This window comes from Cynocephalus volans, chromosome 6 (assembly GCF_027409185.1).
Source record: "Cynocephalus volans isolate mCynVol1 chromosome 6, mCynVol1.pri, whole genome shotgun sequence".
Lineage (NCBI taxonomy): Eukaryota > Metazoa > Chordata > Mammalia > Dermoptera > Cynocephalidae > Cynocephalus > Cynocephalus volans.
Window position 1 is genome coordinate 89,507,132 of NC_084465.1, and position 24,820 is coordinate 89,531,951.

Here is a 24,820-nt window from a genome sequence, read left to right on the forward strand (position 1 = left end):
TAATGGTATTAAAATGGTACTAAACTGCCATTTTAAAAACACAGTATATAAAACAAATAGGGATATAAAGGTAAAAAGGAAGAAAACGCTTCTGTTACTTTCTTATGACGCTATATTGACCTAAGAGATGGGGCGGGGGGAGAGAGAGAGAGATAGTGCACGCACACGCACGCCGGGAAAACAGCCAAAAGGAATTCTGCCTAGATCTCCTTGGATGAAGACTCTAATACCAAAGGGAAAAATGTAGGGGCACCATCAAAACATCCTTAGAATTGAATTTACTCTATGTAGAGATCTGATAATAAATTCCTATTTTTAAAAAGCAATGTATTCTGAATAATTACTTTGCAACTATTATATCTGTACCCTTTACAATTCCTAACAAACTATAGAAAGTCTTTTTAGAACAAAGCTAAATATACTTTGAGAGTTCAATGTTATAAAATTACTCAGCTTCTCCTATTTCTCCAAGGTCTACATCTAATTTATCCATAGGCTTATTTATTAGCAGGCACTCTTGGTGATTAGTTAACTCAATATAGCAATATTGAACTACAAATGACTTATTCAGAGGGAAATGATTATGGGGAATCTCTGAATTCCACGTTATTTGACTCTTCTCTTATTTTAGGTTCATTTTTCAATTTCTATCAAATACTTTATAAACTTCTATTCTCTTTGGACACAAAAAATGCATCTCAGTAATGTAATTTTAGTATCTGCACACCTGAACAAGTTCTAAAACAGAATAAATACCAAAGGGAAAGTTCCTACACTATTACTGAACCATATACAACTATACAACAACTTATCATAGTTTCCTGGCTTAAAATTTTTTAATGCACAAATAATTAAACCATAATGAAAGTTCAATAAGTAATCACTGGAACAAAATGTGACTTTTAAGAAGAGGCAGAATCGAGTATCTAATATTCCTCCATAAATAATATAAATAATATAAAAGTTATCACAATTAAAATGTGTAAATTCATTTTTATATTCAAATAAGGAAAATGCAACACGATTAAGCTCATAGTTAAGGATTCACTGTACAGCACAAAAAAGTGGGTATCTGTGGGGAGGAGAAATTTCCCACTCTTCTCTTTATTTAATAGTGTTGAGAATCTTAATATGGAAAAAAAATCTCATCTCTTCAATCACACTGACCTTGATGATTTAGTGTGAAAAGAAACTGTGACTTCCTTTTAACTGATTTTTAGGTTTGTCTGGTTAAGTACTTGGTTTATTGAAATTGTCATTACCCTCTCACTTATCAGTTGGCACAAATATGAATTAGTCCGTGGCATCTGCTAACCCCAGTTAGAAAGTGCCACACTCTTGTTTTTTCCTTAAACTGAGAACCTAGCTCCATGTAGGTTAACTGACCTCATGTTATGATCCTCATACCAGCATCCACTATGTAGGTCATGACCTATGAATTAGCATCAAGAAAGTAAGGGCTATACTCAGTTTCCTTTACAGAACTGAATACATGAAGTAGTAGGAACTTCCTATGCCTGTCCTGATCTGGTTTTTGGTATGCTAAGCAACTGTCTCTTAATTCCAAAGGAAGATAATCAGGTTACCAACATTCTCACATAGTTTAAAAAAATGAAATTGAATTCCCTTCTTTAAAAATTTCTATAGCACATATTTATTCATATCAAAAGAACCACAAGGAAAGCAAAAATTAGCATTTGAAAAAGATTTTAATCGTGTTCTCAGAAAAAATTTATACTGCTTTTAAAAAATCCTTCAAAAATGTTACCTGTGAGCACCCAGCCACAGGCCCTCCTGCTCCCACCACTACTATAAAATAATCTCTGCAGTGTTAAATGGTATCGCGTTGATATGACACTGCTGCTTCACTACATTACTTCATGTGTAACTGTAGGCAATGTACTCTAAGAACACAAAACCAGAGATTTCTGCATCAGAAGGCTATACAGAGTAGATTCTAGATATGCTTTTTAATTTTTTTCTCAGCAGGGGGAGCTAGCACTCTCATCTTGAAGGTCTAAGTATACAATATGGAAATTTAAATTTTGATTCCAACTGTCAAATTTCAGTATGTTAGATTATCCTATTGAAAATTTCCACAGAGGAAAAAAATTTCAAGTTTGGCAAACTTGAAAATTTACCTTTGTCTTGAAATTCTTGAAGATAGCTGCAAAATAAAAGAACATTATATTTTAAAATTAGGTTGAAAATCAAAACAAGTTATTACCAGTGGCAATAATTCAAATCCAAAATCTATACCATAAATATACATCTAGAGAAAAAACTATTTCCTGTCCCAAAATGACAATTCCAAAAGGCTTAGGAATTTATAATAAAATTATTTTTAAAGATTTAAGTACAGTAGTAAAATGAGGATATCTTTAATACCTATAATCTATATTACATTTATTCATTTAAAGTAGTAACAATTAAAAGGATTATCTTTTTCAGTGTCTGAGGTATTTTCCATGTTTATATTAAAATCCTCAATCTACCTATGTCTTATCAATTAAATCAAATATACCCTCAGATAATCAAAATAAACAGTTGGATTTTGCTAGAATGCTTAGAAAAATACATAATCAAGAGACTTCACAAAAAAAGAGCATTATGATAAGCATGTCTGCGTTTAAAAACTATTACAATGAAAATATATCTTTGTCCTTTAAAAATACTCAACAGCAATTAAATTAGAACATAAAAAATTTAATTCCATGATATTCAATTCCTTCTTAAAATGTTAATTACAAAGTTGCTTCTAAATAAGAAATTATTAATAAAAGGCAAATGACTTACGTAGACTTTACATCTTTTATCTTCTTGATAAGGGATTCTCTCTTTTCCTTCGCTTTCTTGGATAAATTTTCCCCCCTCAGTATGTCTGCTACAAATGTTTCAACATCTAAACCATGAAATGTAAGAAACAGGATACACATTATAAGAATTTTTTGTGAAGACAAATAGGAAAATGATTGTTTCTACATATAAGTGTTAATATCCGTACAATTTGTTATAGTTACTTATCAATCCAAAGCATAACAGTTGAAGTATGTTTGAAATACTAAATTGGAAAAATCTGTTCACCACTTAGCTAATAAAATTTGTATGTTCTACTTATGCTTAGCACAGCAAATGCTATTTGGATGCCTGGCATCATTAAACCAGGAAGAAGCACACAAGTTTTAATAAATAATGGTGCCCCATAAAACAAATTCTCATATAAAAGCAAGCACCAAGCTTTTATGCATGTGTTACTATCATTTTATAGTATTTTTTAAGTTCCTATAGGAACAGGTCATTCACAATATTACATCAAGATAAGCTAATGTCTCTGGCAAGGGTCTATTTTTCCCAGTGTCATCCATTTTCAGATATACACAATATTTAATTCTTTAAAGGAAAACATAAATCCCTTTTTTCTAGCCAAGATTCCCAAATCAACTCCTTTCTACCTGCCCCACCCACTCTGGCCATCCTCAAATAAAAAAGATAACCAGTTGTGTACTTTTGTGAGCTCTTGCTTCCTGTCTTGCTATCAACACCACCTGAAATATTTCTTAAATAAAGGAAGAAGTAGAAAAATAGATTCTTCCACTACATTCCCCCATAGCTTCTTTTTAAAAATTTTAGTAAACTTCTAAATTATTCTGTTGTCTGTTCTCTCTCATGTAAAATTCCAAGGTTTGATTTTTATAATAATTCCATTCTTGTTGTTCATGAAATACTGTGCAACTTAACTTTATTCCCAGAATTTCAAAGCTCATCTCGAAATATCTAATAAAGAGGATACTACAAAAAAAATTTAAGCAAGCATGGCTATAAATCATCCATATTTCATATTGAAGAGATGTATGCATGTTTTACTTTCTATTTAATTACTTTGTCTCCTAACTCACACTGATAAAAAGATGGTATCAAAACATAATAATAATATATGTAAGTAATTCCAAGTAGCATAATAAATACTATCAACTACTTACAATTAACAATTTTAAACCTAGTACATGGGGTAGATTGTTTGTAACTGATTTTAAGTTCTTGATTTCAAAAATACCTTGATCCAATGAGGAAAGGCGATTAAACAGTTACACCTTCATAATAAACGTGTAAAGGTAATTTTTCACTAAGTCAATATGGCAAGTGAAATAATTAAAATTTAATCTTGTAATAATATTTAAAAATAGTTTCTGATTTAAAGTCCATTAATGAGTAATGTGCTAAAAGTATCGAAATGAAAGAAAAATGTCTCAGCTTCTCTTTTCTTGAGTTGCCTATATTTTGAAAAGGGGGACGTAGAGACATTATCCAGTACTGGTGCAAATTAAACCCAAACATCTAAAGTGAGTACAAAATAAAGAAACTTATAAAGATGCGTGCCCTTCTAAATTATTTAAATTTTGTACCCAAAGCAAACAAGCTTTGGACATTCAGATGGTTACAGTATCTCCTATGACAAAGTGGAGTTAGGGAAGAAGTACATTCCTCTTGCTGATTCTCTCTTCCAACCCCTCTCGATACTTGGTGGAATCACTGGCACAATGACTGGTGAATAGTCTGCTTAATGTTATTTTCACTCAATGTTTGTCTTTAATTCCCTCTTCCACGAGTATTTAATTGCCTATTTTACATTTTTATTATACAATCAAAGTGTAAACAAACAGGATCTATTTTCTATCTTCTGACAACGCAATAACAGAACGAATTATGGCCCAAGAATTATTTCTTTTAAAGGTCATTTCAGTTCTATAAAAACTCAGAAAACAAAACAGGCTACAATGCTCTATACAGTGTTTCCTAACAACCCCACCCACCCCCAAATGTTTTTAAAATACTGATCCATGCTACTATTTTATGAGAAAATATTTGCTGAAAGAATGTGGGACTGCAAGAAGACTCACTATGGGTTGGGTGGGGGGAGAGGGATATTCAGAGATTGGGTAAGGAAAAATATCTGTATTTTTAGTCTTTTTCAATGTATTTATTCCCAAGCTTTTTCCAGAAAAGGGTTTAAAGCAACTAAAAAGATTTACTAAACATTGACTTTTTTGGTAATTATTTCTCAAAGGAGACGTGGCGAGAGCAGGAAATGCTTTGCTGTTTGCTTGATGTTTTGTTTTGTTTCCTTAAATAAATTAAGCACTTTAAACAGGAAGCAGCTCCTGCAATAATCTTAGTTTGTTGATTGCCCACAGACTTGGTTGGTTTTACAACTTTTGAAAGCTAGGTTATTTCTTAAAATCTACACTTTGCCCGTTTATTTTGGAATCGAACAAAACCAGCCTCTCCCAGGCAAAGGAGACTCCCTGGATGTGCCGGCAGCCTTCGGCCGGGAACCTGCACGAGGCACGACCCTGCTCTCCCGGCGCAAAGGCGCAGCAAGCGCCAAGAAGTCACTCGGTCTTTCCTGGGAGATGCTTCAGTTCTGCTCTCTGAGAAACTCGACTCTCGAGTGTTAAACCCCAGGATTCCCATCAGCGGAGCTGTGAGCAGGGAGAGCCGGGCTCAGGGCAGCGCCCTTGACAGACAAATGGGGCTGAATCTGAGGCTTTGTAGCTCAGAGCCAGGGTAATATTTCAAAAGCGAGCAATAAAAGTCCTGAGCAAATCAAGCGCTCCTCTGGCTGGTTTGAAAAGAGATTTGAAGCTTTTTATTGTGCTCTCAATAGCCCTCAGACAGTAAACTAGCAAGCGCGGTAAACTAGCAAGCGCGTTAACCTTCTTCTTCCTTTCTTTAGGGGTCGCGTCCCTCAGTTAATATGTAGATTTCACTGCCTCCCGACTGCCTGTAATTCGGGGAAACACCCTAATGTGATTACAAGGAAAGGTCAGCCTGCCGCTTGCCTCTTGGCCTTGTGAGGTAGAAATCCTCTCTTGCTCGGTCCACCCGGGCCTCCCTCTCAGGTAGAAGGTCCCGGGAAACCGGGAGCGCCCAACGCACCAGGTCAAACCACCCTCCCCCGCTGCACCACCGGCCCGCAGCCACATAGACTGCAGGTCTGCGCAGCCTGCATTTAACCCCAGAATTACACCCGCCTCCATCAGCCGCCCCCGCCCCCCCCCCCCCCCCCCAGTCATCATCAGGAAAAAGTGATTCAGGCAAAAGTAAACGTGCTGGTGATTTTTGCTCCTGTTATACCTTCACATTGTCAAGAGTAAACCTTATCTCCCTGTACAGCTGTAAGGATCTGGGGGAGAAAGCCACTGAAAAGATCAGATTTACAACTGCTCTGTAGATAAATGTTAACGTCTGAAAATAAAATTGAAAGATGGCATGTTCTGGATCAGCAATCCTTAAGCAGTTTAACTTGGAAACCTCTCAATAGCCCTGAGAGGTTAACACTTACACCGAATCACTGAACGGTACTCCAATTTTCCTTTCTCTCTTTTCTTTTTTTGGTAACTACAAAATCCCTAGAAAAACTGCTATCTCATCTTCCCTTGGAGTCCTGGAGTGGTTGGGACAGGTATCTGACACACACACACACACACACACACACACACACACACACTCTCTCTCTCTCTCTCTCTCTGTCTCTCTCTCTCTCTCTGTCTCTCTCTCTCTCTCTGTCTCTCTCTCTCTCTCTAACTGGCTTCTACCAACTTCCACACAGATCACACAGTGAAAAGGTGGAAACAAACAAGGTTAGCACAGTTTTAAAATTCTTGCAAACAATAAAATCAACTGTTGTCTTCTCGAAACCTATGTAGTATAGGTTCCCACTCTTGAAGAGAGCTGAGGTGACCACTTGTCCTCACCATCCCCCACTAGCAAACAGCCTGGAATAGGACTTGCAAGCTGTAGGTTGTAAATAAGTCACAAAAGTAACACCCTTGTCTTCCTGCCTAGTGCCCCAACCACCCAGTACCTCTCTATACATGCACGTGTGAGCGCACACACATACACAGCCTGTGATGGCCTTAACTGTATAGAGGAGGGGGCAAGAACTGGGCTGAATCCATCACCATTTGCTCTGCTCCAGATGAATAACAGAAGTGTAAAAACAATCACATAGTACCCCAAATGGTTTTACTACTTTAATTCCATGTCTCTCTCTACTTTATGAATTGGGCCAGGTTTCACTTTGTATTCACTTTGAACCTGAGATGTGATGTCACCAAACTAATGTGGTAAGGATTCTAACCTAGAATTTAAGCTCCTGTCAGAACAAAAAGACACATTTTTCTTTTCTATTAAAACAGGGCATGGTCTGACCAAAAAACTACTGGTGAAAACATAAAAATCAATTAAATTGGGCACACGCCGATCAATGGAGCCAAATGCCTAAAGTTGAAAATGGCTAATTGAAAAGTTATTGATTGTTCTAATCAATGTCTTTCCCTTGATTACCTAGCACTTTTATAGGTTATGGTTGAACTATGCACTTTTCAAACATGAAAAAACATGAACAGGCACAAGAATTCTTATTTCTCACAATATAATTGGTAAAACATACCTGAGTCCTACAATCCAATCACCTGACAAAGGTCTCAAAATTGGCTTTGGAGGCTAAATGATTTATTTTGATAGAAAGTTGGGCTGTTGAAAGATAAAGCTAAACATCTTTCAACCTCTGAAAGATGACTATTGATAAATCGCACCTTACAATAATCAAAATGTTTTTTACCACTAATTTTAAAAGAAGCCACAGTGAATTGCACTTTAGTCTGAGATTTACACTATATTCACTGTTAGGCAGCATCTATTGTAATGTGTCCAGAATGTGATTGAAAAAGAAATGTAAACTCAGTGGAATGAAAAAGATAGACTTGGCTTTAATTGAAAAAGACAAACTAAGTGAATAATGAGTATATAAAACCTAGCCTATGCCACTTTTATCACCCATATATGACACTTAATCTTAAATTTATGAGAGACAACTGAACCGTTTCAAATCACCAGAGGCTTTTCCTACTGTTTCAACCTTCTTTCTAGTATTACTTTGATGCTGATAAGGTAGAGATAAGCTCATTTGGAAATTTTTCATATACTGCTCATTTTTTAGCATATTTAGATTCCTCTTTTAAAAGAAAAACAATAATCATTTGGATTGAGTAACTATAAAAACTGCATACAGAGTTTGATCTCTGTACTGACCAGCCGCCAGGAAAACAAAACAAAACAAAACACCCAGTATAATGATATCAAGAGCCTTATTTAGTAATCTGAAATGAAAATACTCTCAGTGGAAAGCCATGCAAAAGATCCCCTCCCAAGAAAAAGCAGGACATTATACGCTTAAGATAAATAGGCAAATAATTTCCCTAACATCACATTTTAATTCCATCTATATTATTTGATCCAAAGAAAAAACTCTATAAACTTCTGATCCCTTGATTTACAAACATATATTCCTATTTCTAGCAGAGAAAATATTAGTGGTGTCAGAGATTGACTTCATTTTGAGATTAAATGTTCCCATATCAACTTTATGCTCATTAGTTATGGCTGCCAAAATGGGTCAGGCTTATTCTTGCTCTGTAGGAAAATCCAGGTGCTAAAAAAGTAGGTGACTATTGGTGACTCAGTAGGTGGCACTCTTCCCTTTATATACTCAGCCAATGCCCCAGAAGGAAGTTATGGGACACTAGATACACTACAAATAATTCTCATAGGAAAAATAAAAGCAAAATGTTGAGCAAATTATAAATGTAACTTCGGAAACGCAGAAATCAAGCCATACTATACTCAGCATTGAAAAACTTCTGCCTCTATTTCAACTGAATTGCATTTTTTATTTAGTGCCCCTAAAGGGATTATCGATTGTAATGTGTGAAGGTTAAAAAAAAAAAAAAAAAAAAAATTGTGGAAATCTCCAATAGGAAAAAATGCAATATTTCTAATCAAGACTGCCATGTGAACAAAATCTCAAGGTCACTGCAGAAACTATACAGCCACTTTGTTTATTGTTTGTTTGGTTTGGTTTTGATTTTTCCGAGCACTGACAACCACTATTTTCTTCTTTTAACATTGGTTTCATTTTCTAATTTAATAAAAAGAAAATAAAATCTTCTTACAGTTTTCTTTTTTAAATTTTTTGTCCTAAAACAAATGAATGACGATGAATGAGAATATCTGATTGCAAACTACTAAAAACCAGCATTTAAAGGATGATTAAACAAATGAAGGGAGGTAGAGAGCAGTGGTTCTAGTTCCTCTCTTGCCTGACTGGAGGAAAAAACTCACATAAATCAAGATTATTCTTGCTGTTAGCCCTAGTCAAAATATTTGGATGTCGGAGAAGATTAAATGGACAACATTTGGGATTATCCTTTGATTTTAATTATCCAGGCTAAACCTGTTCTTCCATTGTTGTGGGGGGTGGGGGGAATCAAAGGCTGCCTGTAGTGCATATGCAGTTCAAAATTTGCTTTTAACAAAATTGTGTAAACTCTTTTCTAGTCACCCAACAGAAAGAATTTGACACTTTATATGAAAAGTATAAGCCTTCAAGATTTAACATACTGATTCCACATAAAGTGTAACAGTTAAACTATATAGCCACTTTCTCAAGGGTATCATTAAATTTGAACTCAGAATGAAAAATCTCTACTTATTTTGCATTTCTATAGAATGTTTTCAAAAGGGGAAGGGATAAAGGGGACAAATATTGAAAGGGTAGCCTAAAATTGCCATAATCAGAAAGAAAAATAAAGAGAAAGAAAAATAATAAATATAGTAAGAAGAGTATATTTGAGCACCTTTCCCTATCAAGCAGATGAAATGTCGAACAGTAACACATATGACATAACAATTTGGGTAATAGGCACATGGAACACAAAGAGAAATCCCTAAGCAAAGTTATTTTGATAGCCATTACCTTTTGACTTTATATTCTTTTTTTCTGAAAGCAAAGCATTTTCAACTCCTGAAGAGTTTAAATGAAGATAAGAATTTCCTCATCTTCTCTACTTTGGAATTCAAGCATAGTGCTATGCATTCTAAGAGCACTCAAGGGTTAACTACAACCACCTCTACCAATATCTTCTTCTTAGTTTCAAAGAAAACATACTAGACAATCTGCCAGCAATATCTCTAAAACTCAAACCAATACAAACACCTCCTCTATAGTTCTAGTAATTCTAAATCTAATCATGAATTATACCCAATACACTTGAATTACACAAATCATTGTGCACAACTCCAACAATATTTCTTGGATAACATATGTGAAATAACTGCTGAGAGCATCTACTTGTGACACCTTCCCTACCTCAAAAAGATTTTAGTTACTGTCAAACATAAAATGCTAACAACCTTCCTGGTTCACTTGTTTCATTTCTTTAAATATATACACTTCCCCAACTCACACCCATACCTCTCAAAGACACCCTCTGAAAATAAAGTGTAATACAAATGTATAATCCCCAAAGTTTTAATGTGTTAAAATTTGTTGTTAATACTTTGTGTTTTTTCATATGTGATTTGCTTTAATAATGTGAAATAAAATGTCAATAAAATGACTTTTAAAAAGCTAATTTCAGACATTATGCTAGTATATTATGTGACCAAAGAGATGGCAGAAATATACAGGAAGTTAGCATTGGCAGATAATTTAAATATGTAATTAGTTAAATTATACAAACACGGGCCACATGAAATACTTGTGGATATGAGAATAAAGGGTCTCATAACCTATATATTATACTATCTGTAAATGTATAATTATGGATCCAAATAGTAAACTCTCTACTTTGGGAACTGCCAAGCTTTAAAAACACACACCTAGAGGTCTGCACTTTATTTCTTAAATTCAAAAATACAGACCTAGAACACCCTGAAAATGGTAACATCCATTTTTTGAATAATGATAAACACTGATCTGATTATTATAATAATATTCTTTCTGGGTTTTTTTTTTTTTTTTTTTTTTTTTGGCGGTTGGCTGGTACAGGGATTGAACCCTGGAACTTGGTTTTATCAACGCCATGTTCTAACTAACTGAGTTAACCGCCCAGCCCTACAATAATATTCTAAACAAGCAATTCCAGCATTGTAACAACAAAAATGTCAACTGTAGTAAAACAAAATCAGTGCTCATGTGAAACTCACATATAGTGGAATAAAACCTGACTTAAATCAGTCTCTACAGTTCTTTCAATATTTCCCTTAGTGGTAACCATTAATGAAAACAAGCATTTCTTTGAGTAAAATACTATACCACTACAAATGCACTCATCATACTGTATTGTGTTCATACAAACATAAGCCTGCATTCACACACTTAGTTTTATTTTCTCTATTAAATTCATGATGCTAACCATCAAAATAGTATAACAGCATATTAGGAGATCTGGTCTCAAACTACTACAGCGGTAATTTACTATTATAAATGGCACATTTTAGATGACACTGCTTTTTAAGAGTTAAAAAGCAACTAGTAACACAGGTATCTAAGACAAACTCTTTTAACCCAGTTATTCATGATCACTATTGAAAGACAAATATTTTGGAAACAACTAAAATAAAACAGTGAAAATTCAGTTTCCAGAACTCTAATGGACACAAGACAAAGTAAATGATGGTTAGAATTCCAGAACATCAGATAGGCAAGATTTGTGCTACCATAAAAAGATACATTTTTTTACTGTGTGAAGAAATTTTTCATTGGTCCTTAATGAAAACACACACCTCCATATCCAGTACATTAATGAACTAGTAGTGGATTCACAATAGCATTGAAGAACCACATTTTTAACTTCTAAAATAAGTTCCTATAAATGGTAACGTAAAACTGAAAAGGGGAAGATGAGGATGCAAAGACCAAGTACTTTCATCGTGTGACACAGGAAGTAGGAATTTAACACATCCTTCCTTTTTTGCTGTAATATGTTACAGAGGCTGAAGATAAGTGGCCATTTGAGACTCAGGCCCTCTTCAAAAGTCTTAAATATGAGTGGACTGAATGTTCAAGAAAAATGGGAGTTTTAGAAATGACAGACTCTTCCACCCCCCTAACCCTAACACCTGTGGCTCTGACATTTCTTTGCATCTCTACACCTTCGACCTCCACTGGCCGGGCCACCCAACAACTACTTGACTTCTGCTCCCATTATCATTCTCTCATCCTCTCCCTGTCCTTCCCACGCCTGTGCGTCTCTGTGTGTCTCTCTCACACACGCACACGCCCACACACACACGGCATCGTCACGATACACACAGAATTGTTCTGATCCCATTAGTGCAGACCATCAAGAAGGCTTTGCCACCATCACCGCACCAAATCTCAACACACACGCCCACTCCCCTTCTCACACAAAACACCCTTTTCCCCTGCTCCCTGTCCCGTCCCCACTGGCCGGAATATTTGGGCAGCGGCAGGAGGGAGAGTAAGAACTCTTGAAAGCTTCTGTCCCCACCGGCTCGCCGTCCCCTCGCCCCCGCCCCGCAGCGTTATCCGCCCCCTTCCCGCTCGTTACCTGCCAACAGGTTCTTAATTTCCTCAGGGAGGGGGTGGGGGGAGAAGGTGCTGCTGGGGTCGGGCATGTTAGGTAGCGCGGGGCGTGCGGGGATAGGACCTGTGCTGAAAGGGTGACCGACGGGGGAGGGTGGCGGCTGCGACCTAGAGTCGGGCTAACGGTCCCGGTAAGGACAGCGAGACTACGAGTACGGACACTGCCAGGCCGTGGCTCACAACAAGGAAGTCACAGAATCTCCAGCCAGCCGTAGCTGGACTCTCGGCCCAGCCCCGCCCGGAAGGTCGGGGCGGGGCGAAGGGCGGGGAGGAGGAGGCATCAAGGGCCCGAGGCGTCCAACTGCGCATGTGCATCCCTTGGTTTTTTCCCGGCCGCCGAAGAGCCTCCAGGCAAGCCACGCCCACCACTGCGAAAGGAAGCTTGAGGAGGAGCGGCGGTGGGAAGGGAGCCGACTGGGGCTGCGTCACCTGATCCGACGTCTGAAGCACTTTGCTGCCATTTTGAGTGCTGGTACCGCCACAACGGCTGACCCTTTCTTCAGGATCCCGGAAAATAATGTGTCCGTGGTGCCTAGAAGTTTTCCCATTAAGTGGCCTTCAGAGTAATGGTCAGCCCCGCTGAGGTTTAACACCTTGCCTGGTAACCCACAGGGAATTTTTGACCGCCCTAAACTATTATGGCCTTCTTTGTCCGATTGAATGAAGGTAACAAAGTCCCATCTTCCGCCAGTCCTCCGTGAGAATCCGGTCTGGAGCTGCTCCGGAGAGCTTTCCGATTGGCTCTTAACATGACTCTTCTACCTAATCCGTACTCTTGGGGTGACTGATTTCTCCCACTACGAAGGAAGAGTAGGGAGTTCTAGGTACTATTCCTGGAGAAAAACAAAAACAGAAGGCTAAATAGGCATAGGTATCATTGTCCATCTGCAAGCATTAAAAAGAAAATTACTGGTGTGATTAGCAGAGTAAAATTATAAAATCCGTTCACTCCAACTTGGTCATTTAGTCAACAAATACTTATTGACTGTCTTCTATCTATAAATCTTCTTACAGGTTTTCTCTAAAACCCCAAAAAGACACGTTCTGCCTCCTTTAAATCCTTTAAAAAGTGTGTGTGTGTGTGTAAAATATATATGTACTTATACAAACACATATACGAGCGGTCTTCAAACAGTTCATGGAAGAATTCTTATCTTTTAATTCCATTTTTCCATGAACTGTTTGAAGAACCCTCATTAATTACATTCAAGTGCCTCAACCATTAAAATCACTCAAAACCTAGCGTGTAACCGTATTCGTCATCGAGGAAAATGAAACCCCAGAATCGAAGAATACAGAATCAGGCTCATGGAGGAAATCTTTACATAGGAACTGCCAGGGCAAAGCATTTAGTCAGTGTCCACTGTGTATTTCTCATGGTAAAAATATGCTTGGAAACAGTAGTCACTGGGATGCCCCCAGCCGCACCCTCTTCCACTTCTTGGCAAGGCACATCATTTTCAAAACCACACACAAATGTCAGTTCCTCTGTTAAGCCTTTACCAATGTTTCCCTTGTTATAAATAGTGGCTCTTTCTTGGATGCTTCTATCATATTTTGAACATGGTATCATGGCTCAAATCACGATGTAAATAGTTTAATCGTCTACCTTCCAATCGTCACTAGTTCAATAGCCCTTAAACTTAAGTTTGCATTAGAATCCTAGAGAAAACCTATTACATTTTGGATTCTCACGTCCCACCGCCAGAGTAGTATGATTGAGTCTTTTTAGGGTGGGGCCTGAGAATTTGCATGTTAATCTCCATAGGTGGGTGCAAGGCATTTTGAGAATCACTTTACTACTTCCCAGTTCCTATAGGGCACAAAATTTGTCATAATTTATCTTTCATCCCCAGCTGGAATCCTAAAATTAACATAAAATGATGACTTTATTAATATTTCATCAAAAAAATCTCAGTACTAGTAAAAAATTACGTAAAATGCAGTATAACGTTTTTCTGTAATTCTCTTAGAGAACATCAAACACTAATTGTAAAAGTGTCCCGACCCGCGGGATATTCAACGCAGACCCTGGAGGGGGGAGTGGGAATTGGATGGGACAAGAGACGCGAGAAATGGAGACAAGACAGTATTCTGATCAAGTCTCGTTTATTAGCCAGAAGGTCACAGCTTATGTAGACAGCAGGAGGGAATCAGCAGATAAGGAAGTATGCAGAAGTTTTCTGGGAGAAATCACAGGGCAAATCTTTCCAGGAAATGGAATATTTCTCAGTTATCTAAAGCAAAGCAGCAGTGATCTATGCCTAGGGCTGTGCAAGCAGTAAGAAGGAGAAAAAGGAGGAAAGGTCACAGCATTTATACCTTTAGTGTCAGAGGGCTATTGGCAGGGCTTCATGACGCTGGGCAGGCTATGACTGGGCTCTTTGGCCCCGGACATAAAAGAAAAAACTAAAACATTTTGGAGTACATGTCTTGCCTCTCAAAACAAAAACAAGACAAAAACTACAATGAAGTAAAACACGCAAAATAATGATAACAAAAAAGACACGCCCAAAACAAACCCATTTCCCAATATGGTATGTGAAATTCCCACATGGTTTTAGAAATGCGATGAATTTTAGAAAGAGTACTGAAAACTAGAATTCTTTCTGGTGGAGGTAAAAGTGAATAAAGTCATTTTACAATATAGGTCTTCCAATTTCAGAGAATTGAAAACTATTTTTCTTGAAAACTACAAAATTATCTTCCTTTCTAAAGAAAGAAACTATTCCATGGATATTTTATATTAATGAGGATTCTTCCTCTCTGTATAGGTCTCACATATAATTCTTTGTCTTGACACATTTTTGTATTAAACCAGGCCTCCAAATGAGACAAACTTTGTTTCCTTCTGATAGAACTGATCACTTTTTTTTTTTATTCTCATGTCTCATGTATTTATTTATACTCCATTCATTACACAAAGGAATTGAGGTGATTTACTCTTGTATCAAATAGACAGCATGCTGGAGTGGATCAAATGGAAAGTGTCTACACTGCTCATTATGACAAGTCATTCTTGTTAGTGAGAGACAGGAAACTATTAAGATTCCCTTAAAATATATAGCTTCTAGTAGTCCAAGTAAAAAAGGCAATAACAGAAAATGGGCTTTTTGTATAAAACACATTTCCTCCATTTAGAAAACCACTCTCAGACACAGGTTCACAATGGATTTACTTGGGCAATGCTTTGTACGCTCTATCATTTTTACTGTTTGTTGTTAAAGTTACTGAAATTGATTATAGGACGAAAAGAGAAATAGAGTCTAGAAAAAATATATTCTTATTTTTCTTGTTTCCAAATGTTTCCATAACAGAACCTAAGAGGAAATCAAATAATACTTTACAATCTTTAAACTAGAATAATAAATGAAACTTTAAATCTCAATCTAAGAAAGAGAGCCTTCCTACCATTCTGCAGAGAAGAGACTAGACTCTGGGAAAAATCTCATGATTTATCTTCTCAAAAGTAGACTCTCCAGTTCAAAGAAGATACGTATGTATACCTATTACTGAAACTAACCCTCTTTCTTATGTTCTTCAAAATTAGCTTAGGAGTGCTGAATAAGTATTTGCCCACAGGCCTAGATTTAAAGGAGTCTAAATGAGCATTTAAGAAAGGCAGATAGTGGACCAAAACACAATTTATTTTTCTCTGTGCCTCTTCATTTTTGTTTGGCTTTCATAGCCATGCAGAAGAAAGATTATATTTATACTTAGGCATTCTATGAGGGTACTTCAAAAAGTTCATTGAAAAAATGTAGTTAAAAGATAATATGAAACTTTGCACGAACTTTTTGAAGTACCCTCATATTAGTTATCTATTGCTGCATAAAAAAATCCAGCAGCTTAAAACAAACACTTGGTATCTCACACAGTTTCTAATGATCAGGGATCCATGAGCAGCTTAGCTGGATGGTTCTGGCTCAGAGTCTCTCATGAGACTGCAGTTAAGCTGTAGGCTGAGTTGCAGTCATCTGGAGACCTGACCTTGTCTAGAGGATCTGCTTTGAAGATGACTCACCCACACAACTGTTGGCTGAAGTCCTCCATTCCTCTTTGGCAGTTAGAAAAAGGCCTCAATTCCTCACCACATGGACTACTCCACAGGGCTGCTTGATTGTTCTTAAGGTATGGTAACTGGCTTCCCCCAGAGCAAATGATCCAAGAGATAGAGCAACCAAGACAGAAGCTGCAATGTCCTTACAACTTAATCTCAAAAGCGGCATAACTTTACTGCTGCCAAATTCTACTGGTCACACAGACCAAGCCTGGTATAAAGAGGGAAGGGACTACACAAGGCTATGAATACCAGGAGGTAGAGATCATTGTGGCCATATAGAAAGCTCACTACCACAGTCAGCCTTCTGGCCCCCAATAATTCGCATACCTCTCACATGAAAATACATTCATTCTCTTACAAAGACACCGGCAAAGTCTTATTCCATTGCAGCATAGGCTAAAAGTCCAGAATCTCATCATCTAAGTCAAGTCCAGGTGTAGATGTTTGTTGGTGCAATTACTTGAATACAGCCTTAAAAGAGAGAGAGAGAGAGTATACAACTCTCTGAGTATAGTTCTCTCAAACTAAACACCTGTGAAGTAAGAAGGCAAATTATCTTCTCCCCAACTACTCAATAAACAATAGTGGGACAGGCATAGGATAACCACTATAGATATTACTGTTTTAAAGGGATAGCAGAATAGAAAGTATACAAAAATCGTTTGTCCGTAGCAATTCTGAAATCTAACCAGGAAAATGTGGCAAGTTCTTTGATTCGGACACAGTTCTACTCCCACTTGGAAATAACTTCTCCATGGCTCTTGGTTCTGCCCTCTGAGTCATCCTTCCTTTTCCATGAAAGGTAGCCTTGTTTTCAGTTGTGTGGTTTTCTGAACCTGCTTCCTGCCAATAGAATTTTAGGGGTCAAAAGACCTCCTTTCATTGTGTACTGTCAGTGTCCCAATTCTCTATCAGTCAAACTGAAAATCAGAACCCTTAGAATGGAGCTAGAGATAGAGAGAAATATAATTTGTTATAGAGATTTGACCCTATCCAATGTGGAAGCTGGTTAAACTGTCCCTGTGAGGCTGTTATCTTTGCATCTGATGTTGGAGCTTGAAGTCCACAGGGTGGGGAGTCAGGAAGGGAAGGCAGATTCACAACAAGCTGGAACCCAGAAGCACAAGCCACAATTCATGGGGACAACCTGAAACCCAAGTTAGTTCTCACTGTTTCTGACCTTAATGATATAGCTGTCCTTCAGAAGCCAGGGCCCTTCATTATAAAAGACAATCTCTTCAGTAAATGGTGCTGGGAAAACTGGATATCCAAATGCAGGAGAATGAAACCCCTACCTCTCACCACATACAAAAATCAACTCAAAATGGATTAAAGATTTAAATGTAAAACCAGAAACTATAGAACTCCTAGAAGAAAACAGGGGAAATGATCCACAACATGGGGCTGGGCAAGGATTTCTTAAATAAGACTTCAAAAGCACAAGCAATAAAAGAAAAAATAGACAAGTGGGATTACATCAAACTAAAAAGCTTTTGCACATCAAAGGAAACTGCTAACAGTGAAGAGAACCTACAGAATGGAGGAAAATATTTGCAGACTACACATCTGACAGGGGATTAATATCAAGACTATGTAAGGAACTTAAACAACTCAACAGCAAAAAACCAAATAACCCAATTGAGAAATGAGCAAAGGATCTTACCAGATACTTCTCAAAAGAGGACATACAAATGGCCAACAGGCATATGAAAAAATGCTCAACATCACTAATCAGTAGGGAAGTGCAAATCAAAACGATATACCACCTCACTCCAGTTAGAAGGACTATTATCAAAAAGACAGAAAATAAGTGTTGGTGAGGATGTGGAGAAAAGGTGACACTTGGATGCTATTGGTGGGAGTGTAAACCAGAACAGCCATTATGGTAAATACTATGTAGGTTTCTCAAAAAATTGAAAATAGAATTACCATTTTATCTAGCAATCCCACTACTGGGTATGCACACAAAGAAAATGAAGTCGGCATGTCAAAACGATATCTGCACTCCCATGTTTATTTTGCAGCACAATTTACAGTAGCCAAGATATGGAATCAACCTAAGTGTCTAACAACATATGAATGGATAAAAAAATGTGGTATATACACAAAATGAAATACTATTCAGCCATATAAAAAGAATGAAATGCTGTCATTTGTGGCAACATGGGTGGACTTGAAGGTCATTATATTAAGTGAAGTAAACCAGGCACAGAAAGACAAATACCACCCAACCTCACTTATATGTGGAATCTAAGAAAAAAAATTGATATGATAGAGGCAGAGACTAGAACAGTGGTTACCAGAGACTGGGGAGGGAAAACAGAGACAGACTGGCCAAGGGGTACAAAATTACCATCGGACAGGAGGACTGAGGGCCGGCCCATGGCTTACTTGGGAGAGTATGGTGCTGATAACACCAAGGCTGCGGGTTCGGATCCCTATATAGGGATGGCCGGTTAGCTCACTGGGAGAGCGTGGTGCTGACAGGAGGAATACATTCTGATGTTCTATTGCACAATAGGGTGACTATCGTAAACAGTCAAGTTCTGTGTATTACATAATAGCTAGAGGAGAGGCTTTTGCATGTTTTCGCCACAAAGAAATGACAAATGCATGAAGTGATTGATACATTAACTACCCTGACCCTATTATTATACAACATACATATGTATTAAAAAATCAGATTGTACCCCATAAGTATGTACAATTACAACATGTAAGTTAAAATTTTTTTTAAAAAGCAGCAGCAGCCACCAGCGTCCTTTGTTACAGGGCTAATGAACACACCTGACTCAGGAGTCAGAGAAGCTGAAGAGGATCCAACAGAGAAGTTGGAGTAGTTGCAGGCCCAGCTGCTGCTACACACCAACGAAATGAGCCAGCAGATAAGCAGCAATATACGTGAACTATGAAATAGTTGCTGCTTCATTTCTGCTCTTCAGATCTCATATAAGAATCTATTCTGTGGCCCATCCTAACCAGAAACGTACAGAAAATGGAATTCCAGGAAATATAGCCACCAAGCACACATTCATACTATATCACATGTAAAGAGAAGATTAAATAAAAGAAGTAATTGAAAATGCATTTATTTTGCAGCCTACTCTGTTAAAAAATATTAAAACCTGTTGTCTTTCTAGTTATCTAATAAGGGCTCCTTTAAGAGTTATTAGAAATAAAAGTTTTATTTTCTAAATTCTTATCCTTCTTTTCATTTGAATCTTCATGGCTAGTAGGGATGAGTTTATCATTGTGTGGTAGTCAACAGCATGAAAATGATATTCTCACTGGAATTCATGTGAAGTCATCTATCCTAATAAGATGTAACATAGAATCCAACCAGAACCAAAAGATTCTGATAGGTGCAGCTCACGATTTGAGTTTTTAGATCATAATTATTCTTAATCTTATCAGTATAATTTATTAAGTTAGCAAGATAAGGAAACACATTGATTTTCTTCTGCTCATCACCTCATTTACATATACACAAACATATACTCAGGCACTTTGCTGGCCTGGCCAACCATTTTAATATAAGAAGAACCAATTTAATATGGACTAGGCTTGAGTGATAACAAGATACTACATGTCTTTAGGGTTCTGCAACTAGAAATAAGGTGAGAGAACTCTCCATCCCATTTCCAGACTGTCAGAAGCTACCTAGTTCCTTGCCCGGGTAGTAGCCTCTTTTCCCTTTAACTAAATTGATTTCCCTTATCCAGATTCTCAGTGCTCATAGGCCTCATCATTGTAACATGAACTTTGATGATACTCTGGCTCTGATCTTATATCCTAGCTCTAGTAATTGAATTTCTCCTGCTTGGGTTCAGAAACCAAGTCTTTACTTTGCCTGCTTTTAATATCGGGATATGTTTGTCTCAATTACATCTAGTTCTCTTGGACTATGTCTCTGCCTTACTCTTACAATCTTGATTTACAGGCTGATGCTACATTCTACTAGGATCTCCAGAGAACAGATGGGCCCAAATTTCTGTCTTGCTTTCTATTACTCATCAGGATTATTCCCCAAGGTGTATATGCACTAGGAGCATACCAAGAAAATTCTTGTTCTTTATTACTGTCTAAAATTTAATGCAGACCCCTTTTCTCTCCATGTTTACTGTTTGACTCCTCCTCTACAGTTTAGTGAGGTTACCTTGAACTGTGAGCAGGTGCATAAAATTCAAGAACTTTTGATTCTCCCCTTATTATTATTTTCATCAAAATCTCTTCTTTCTACATCAGAGGCCCAATTGAGTGACCTTGAAGATCCCATTTTATTCTTTGCTCATAACAGAGTTAGGGGAAGTTACCCTTGAGTTTATCTAAAGGGTAAAGTGCAGGGTTACCAGTATAATTTAAATTTTCCCCAGTCCACCCCACTCCCAAGGATAACCTCGACCTGCATTCCTTGAATTTCTACCAATTAGAGACTCAGGAGTGTGGATGGATAACTATCTCCCTTTGCACCTTGGTCTAGATTGGTTCAAGAAATCAAGTCTTCCAAAACCTGGATTAAGCACACTATGGCTTTGGATGAAAGATAACTGATACAGTGTTTTGGAATTTAAAACATTCTGAGAGAAGGCAGGCTATATGGACCTTCCAAAGAATGGTTCAGGACTAGCAGTGTAAAGCAAGCAAGGTGTTCATGGGCATATTTTATGCTGTATGCCCTGCTCTGCTCCCCACAACATCCTTACCAACATGTATTGAAAAGATAGTCTTCTAGAAAAAATAAAACTGAAGAAACTGGCTGTCTTGTTAATGAAACTTTGGAGGATTCACACTTGGGCTTTGAATCATAATTGGCTCAATGTGAACTATTTACTGAGTTTTCTCTACCATTACCCATATGAATTATTTTCTTTACAGAAATTTTATTTTTGTTTTGTTGTTGTAGCTATTAAAAACACGAATTTAGATGAAACATGATTTCTAATACACTTCTAGAGATCATTTTATAGGTAGGTTGGCAGAGGTTCCGGAACAATAAATAATTTGAAAAAGGCCTGGGTTTCTTTCTGTATGTAAAGACAAAATAGTAAATTGTGACCAGCGTCCTTCCTTTTATTATAGTACATCTATTCTCACTAGGCAATTTTAAAATACCAAGCTGTCTTCAGCAACAGTAATTCAGTAGGTTTGTGCTTAATATATTCATGAAGGGCTGTGATGGATTTGATAACCATAAGCAGCTGTTAACATTAAATTGCCATTTAATTTTTTTCAGTGACTTTCAAAGTTGTCAATATTAAACAGTAGTGTTTTACAAATGACTATCCTAAGACCAGTAAGAACAAAATTAAATAAAATTATAAAGCTCACCCAAATTCTTCCTTTTCTTTACAGTGTCTCACACTAGGCAAACAAAACACACACACACATGCACACATACACTTTTATAGGACTTTACGCACTGCCTTGTATATTTGCCTGCAATTTGCATTGTATTTCTATACTCAGAAATTCTTTTATTCCTTTTCCCACTTCACCTCCAGTTAATTGTTATGCTTTTTTTCTATAGCTCATCCATCAAATCCATGTTCAATCCCATTTCATAGTACAAAACAACTTTTTACCCTTATCCTTAACAGCATAATTCTAAGACAATTTTACTTAAACAATCTGGATCTCAGCTGGCCAATTAACTTAGCTGGTTAGAGCATGGTGCTGATGACACCAAGGTCCAGGGTTCAATCCGGTACCAGCCAAAAATAAAAATAATAATAATCTGGATCTCAATTCTTCCCCTTTTATTTTTTTCTTGTTAGATGACTATGTTAATGTGGTTTTATGGACTGAATTTTGGTAAACAAAGAAAGTCAGTACTGTTAATATCTCCCCAGTCTTCACAATTTGTGGACTGACACAGACATGTCTATGGCACAATGAAGTACATTAAGAATTACAGAGTTTACCATACTGATGTGCTTTGCTGTTGTTCAGAGTCAATTTGGCTTTTGGGGGTTTTCTGTTGTTGTTTTTGATGGCAGGGCAGTACAGGGATTGTACCCTGGACATTGGTATTATCAGCACCACGCTCTAACCAGCTGAACTAACTGGCCAACCACTGTTCAGTCAATTTGTTCAAAATTCTAAAGACACATCACTATGTATTGGGAACTTAGATTCCTCCTTGTTTTAGTGCTTTGCTTTGACCCTAAGACCAAATTATCACTTCAAACATGACGCTTCCCCCAGGAACCATATGAGGGTACTTCAAAACGTTCACAGAAAAATAGAATTAAAGATGATATGGATTTTTCCATGAACCTTTTGAAGTTCCTTGTATGTAAGAGAAAAAAGGGCCGACAAACCCGATTCCTCTCCAGCCAGCTTGCTATATATTCCTATGAGCATTTGGTTTTACTTCCTTTTTTTTTTTTTTTTTTGGCAACTGGCCGGTACCAGGATCTGAACCCTTGACCTTGGTATTACAGGCCAGCACTCTGACTGAGCTAACCAGCCAGACTGTTTTATAATAGCCATCTTAATTTTATTCGGAGAGGTAAAAAAAATTCTAATAGTTTTATGCAATGCTGTCAAAACATATAATTTTTTAAATCTAGAAAAATTACTTTAACTTGCTAGAGTACAAAAAAAGGACTTCCTGAATCATCCCCAAATTGCATGCTTTCTTTTATTGTATTTGACTGCTACACATTAGGAGAGAATATCCCTCATTTTTATATTTTCAAATAAAATATAGCTATGTACTTGCTGGGCAAAAATAACTCTCAGACATTTGGAACATTATCATGGAAATATCTGTTTTTTCAAAAGTGTACAAATATCTGCCCACATTAAAACTCACCTGAGGTAAATACTTCTGCTTATAATTTTCTGTATAGAAAAATAAATTAGACATCTGTAACACTTGTACTGTCATGCTATTACCTATAACAACTACTTAGACCATACATCAATGTGGCAAGGTGAAACATTTTCAAAGTCATTCAAATAGTATCAGAAAAATTACTTGTCTAAAACAAAACAGTATTCTTTTAAAGGGAAAATTATATTTCAAAATAATATGTGTAAAAAAGTTGCACAACACAATGATTACTAAAGATAAGCACTCACATAGAATCATGCTAATTAGTCAAACTTGACCAAGTAAATTCAGCATGTGATCTGCAAAAGGGTAATATTTGATAATATTTGAAATAATTTCCCCTGGCAGATAACAGAGCGAAGTGTCCTCTGCTTTCCTAGATTTCTTTTTGGTTCACTTTTTTGTGGTGGTAATGTTTTTGCTTTTGTCATCTCAATTGAAAATACATGAATATCATTTTTCACAATTTAAAGTTTCAGTCACTTTGAAATTTTCAGTCATTCAGTCAAAAACATGACATGTAAATACAAGAATATAGACCTGAAAGAATTAGAAGAAAGCATTTCCCATTTTCACTTTCACATATCATTTCTAAATTTTAAAAATAAAAAGCTAATGTATAAAAACAAATTTGACACATGATAAAATTCATCTAATTTTATTCATTCAAATTTATACACATTCCTGATTTGTAATAATAAGAAGCAGTATTTGTTACTCAAAGTATAGTCTACAGACAGGCATCAGTCCACAAACTGTTATCAGTCCATGAAAAGACAAGTGTAAAAATTGAGAATATTAAGAAACATTTGTAGCAATTTGACACTGCTTCTGTATCTCTTATTGTATTTTATAAATGTATCAGTCAGCATAAATTAGAAATTTAACAAAAAGTGTACTTCATCAAAGACAGTTTGAGAAGCACTGTATAAATGACTAAAATCAATAGACGTTACCCAAACTTAGTTAAACTAATAGCTTAAAACTTTTTCCTACTAAATTATGTTTTTTTTATCAGAGCTACAATATCTGTTATGAATACGCAATCAAATTGAATAGAACAGGAAGATTTTACTAACCTAGTTTCATTTATTTTTACACTATGATGAGTAATATAATTTCTAGATATTAAAACAAAGTCTTCATCTTCTTCTTGTATGTATCCCTAACACCAAGAACGCTCACAAACTAGGTACTCAATAAAAACATGTTCAAATAATGACACATCAGTGTAGACTGGCCGTAATAGAATTGTCAATCACATCTTTGCCATTTATAACTCAACCATAGAATGACCTCAAGTTCCACCTGTTCCCTGCACCCTTTCCTTCCTTCTTTGGGAATGTCTATGAGCTCCACATAAATAGAACATGAAGGTTTAGCTTCCAACTTTCTGCCAAGAACTTTGTATATACCTGGCACATGGTAGTTGTTAAATAAATGTGGAATGTCTGATGAATAAGTGTTA

At 36.7% G+C, this 24,820-nt stretch overlaps 1 protein-coding gene across 1 annotated transcript in view; it reads right to left on the minus strand.

Moving 5' to 3' along the window:
• SKAP2 (src kinase associated phosphoprotein 2) overlaps positions 1 to 12,653 on the minus strand; it is a 178,472-nt gene extending 165,819 nt beyond the window's left edge. The window contains exons 1-3 of the mRNA XM_063100515.1: positions 12,417 to 12,653; positions 2,797 to 2,902; positions 2,142 to 2,167 (exon numbers count right to left, since the gene is read on the minus strand). Coding sequence (XP_062956585.1) covers positions 2,142 to 2,167; positions 2,797 to 2,902; positions 12,417 to 12,483 — 199 coding nt within the window. The 5' untranslated portion in view covers positions 12,484 to 12,653. The remainder of the gene's footprint in view (positions 1 to 2,141; positions 2,168 to 2,796; positions 2,903 to 12,416) is intronic.
• Positions 12,654 to 24,820: the final 12,167 nt, after the last annotated feature.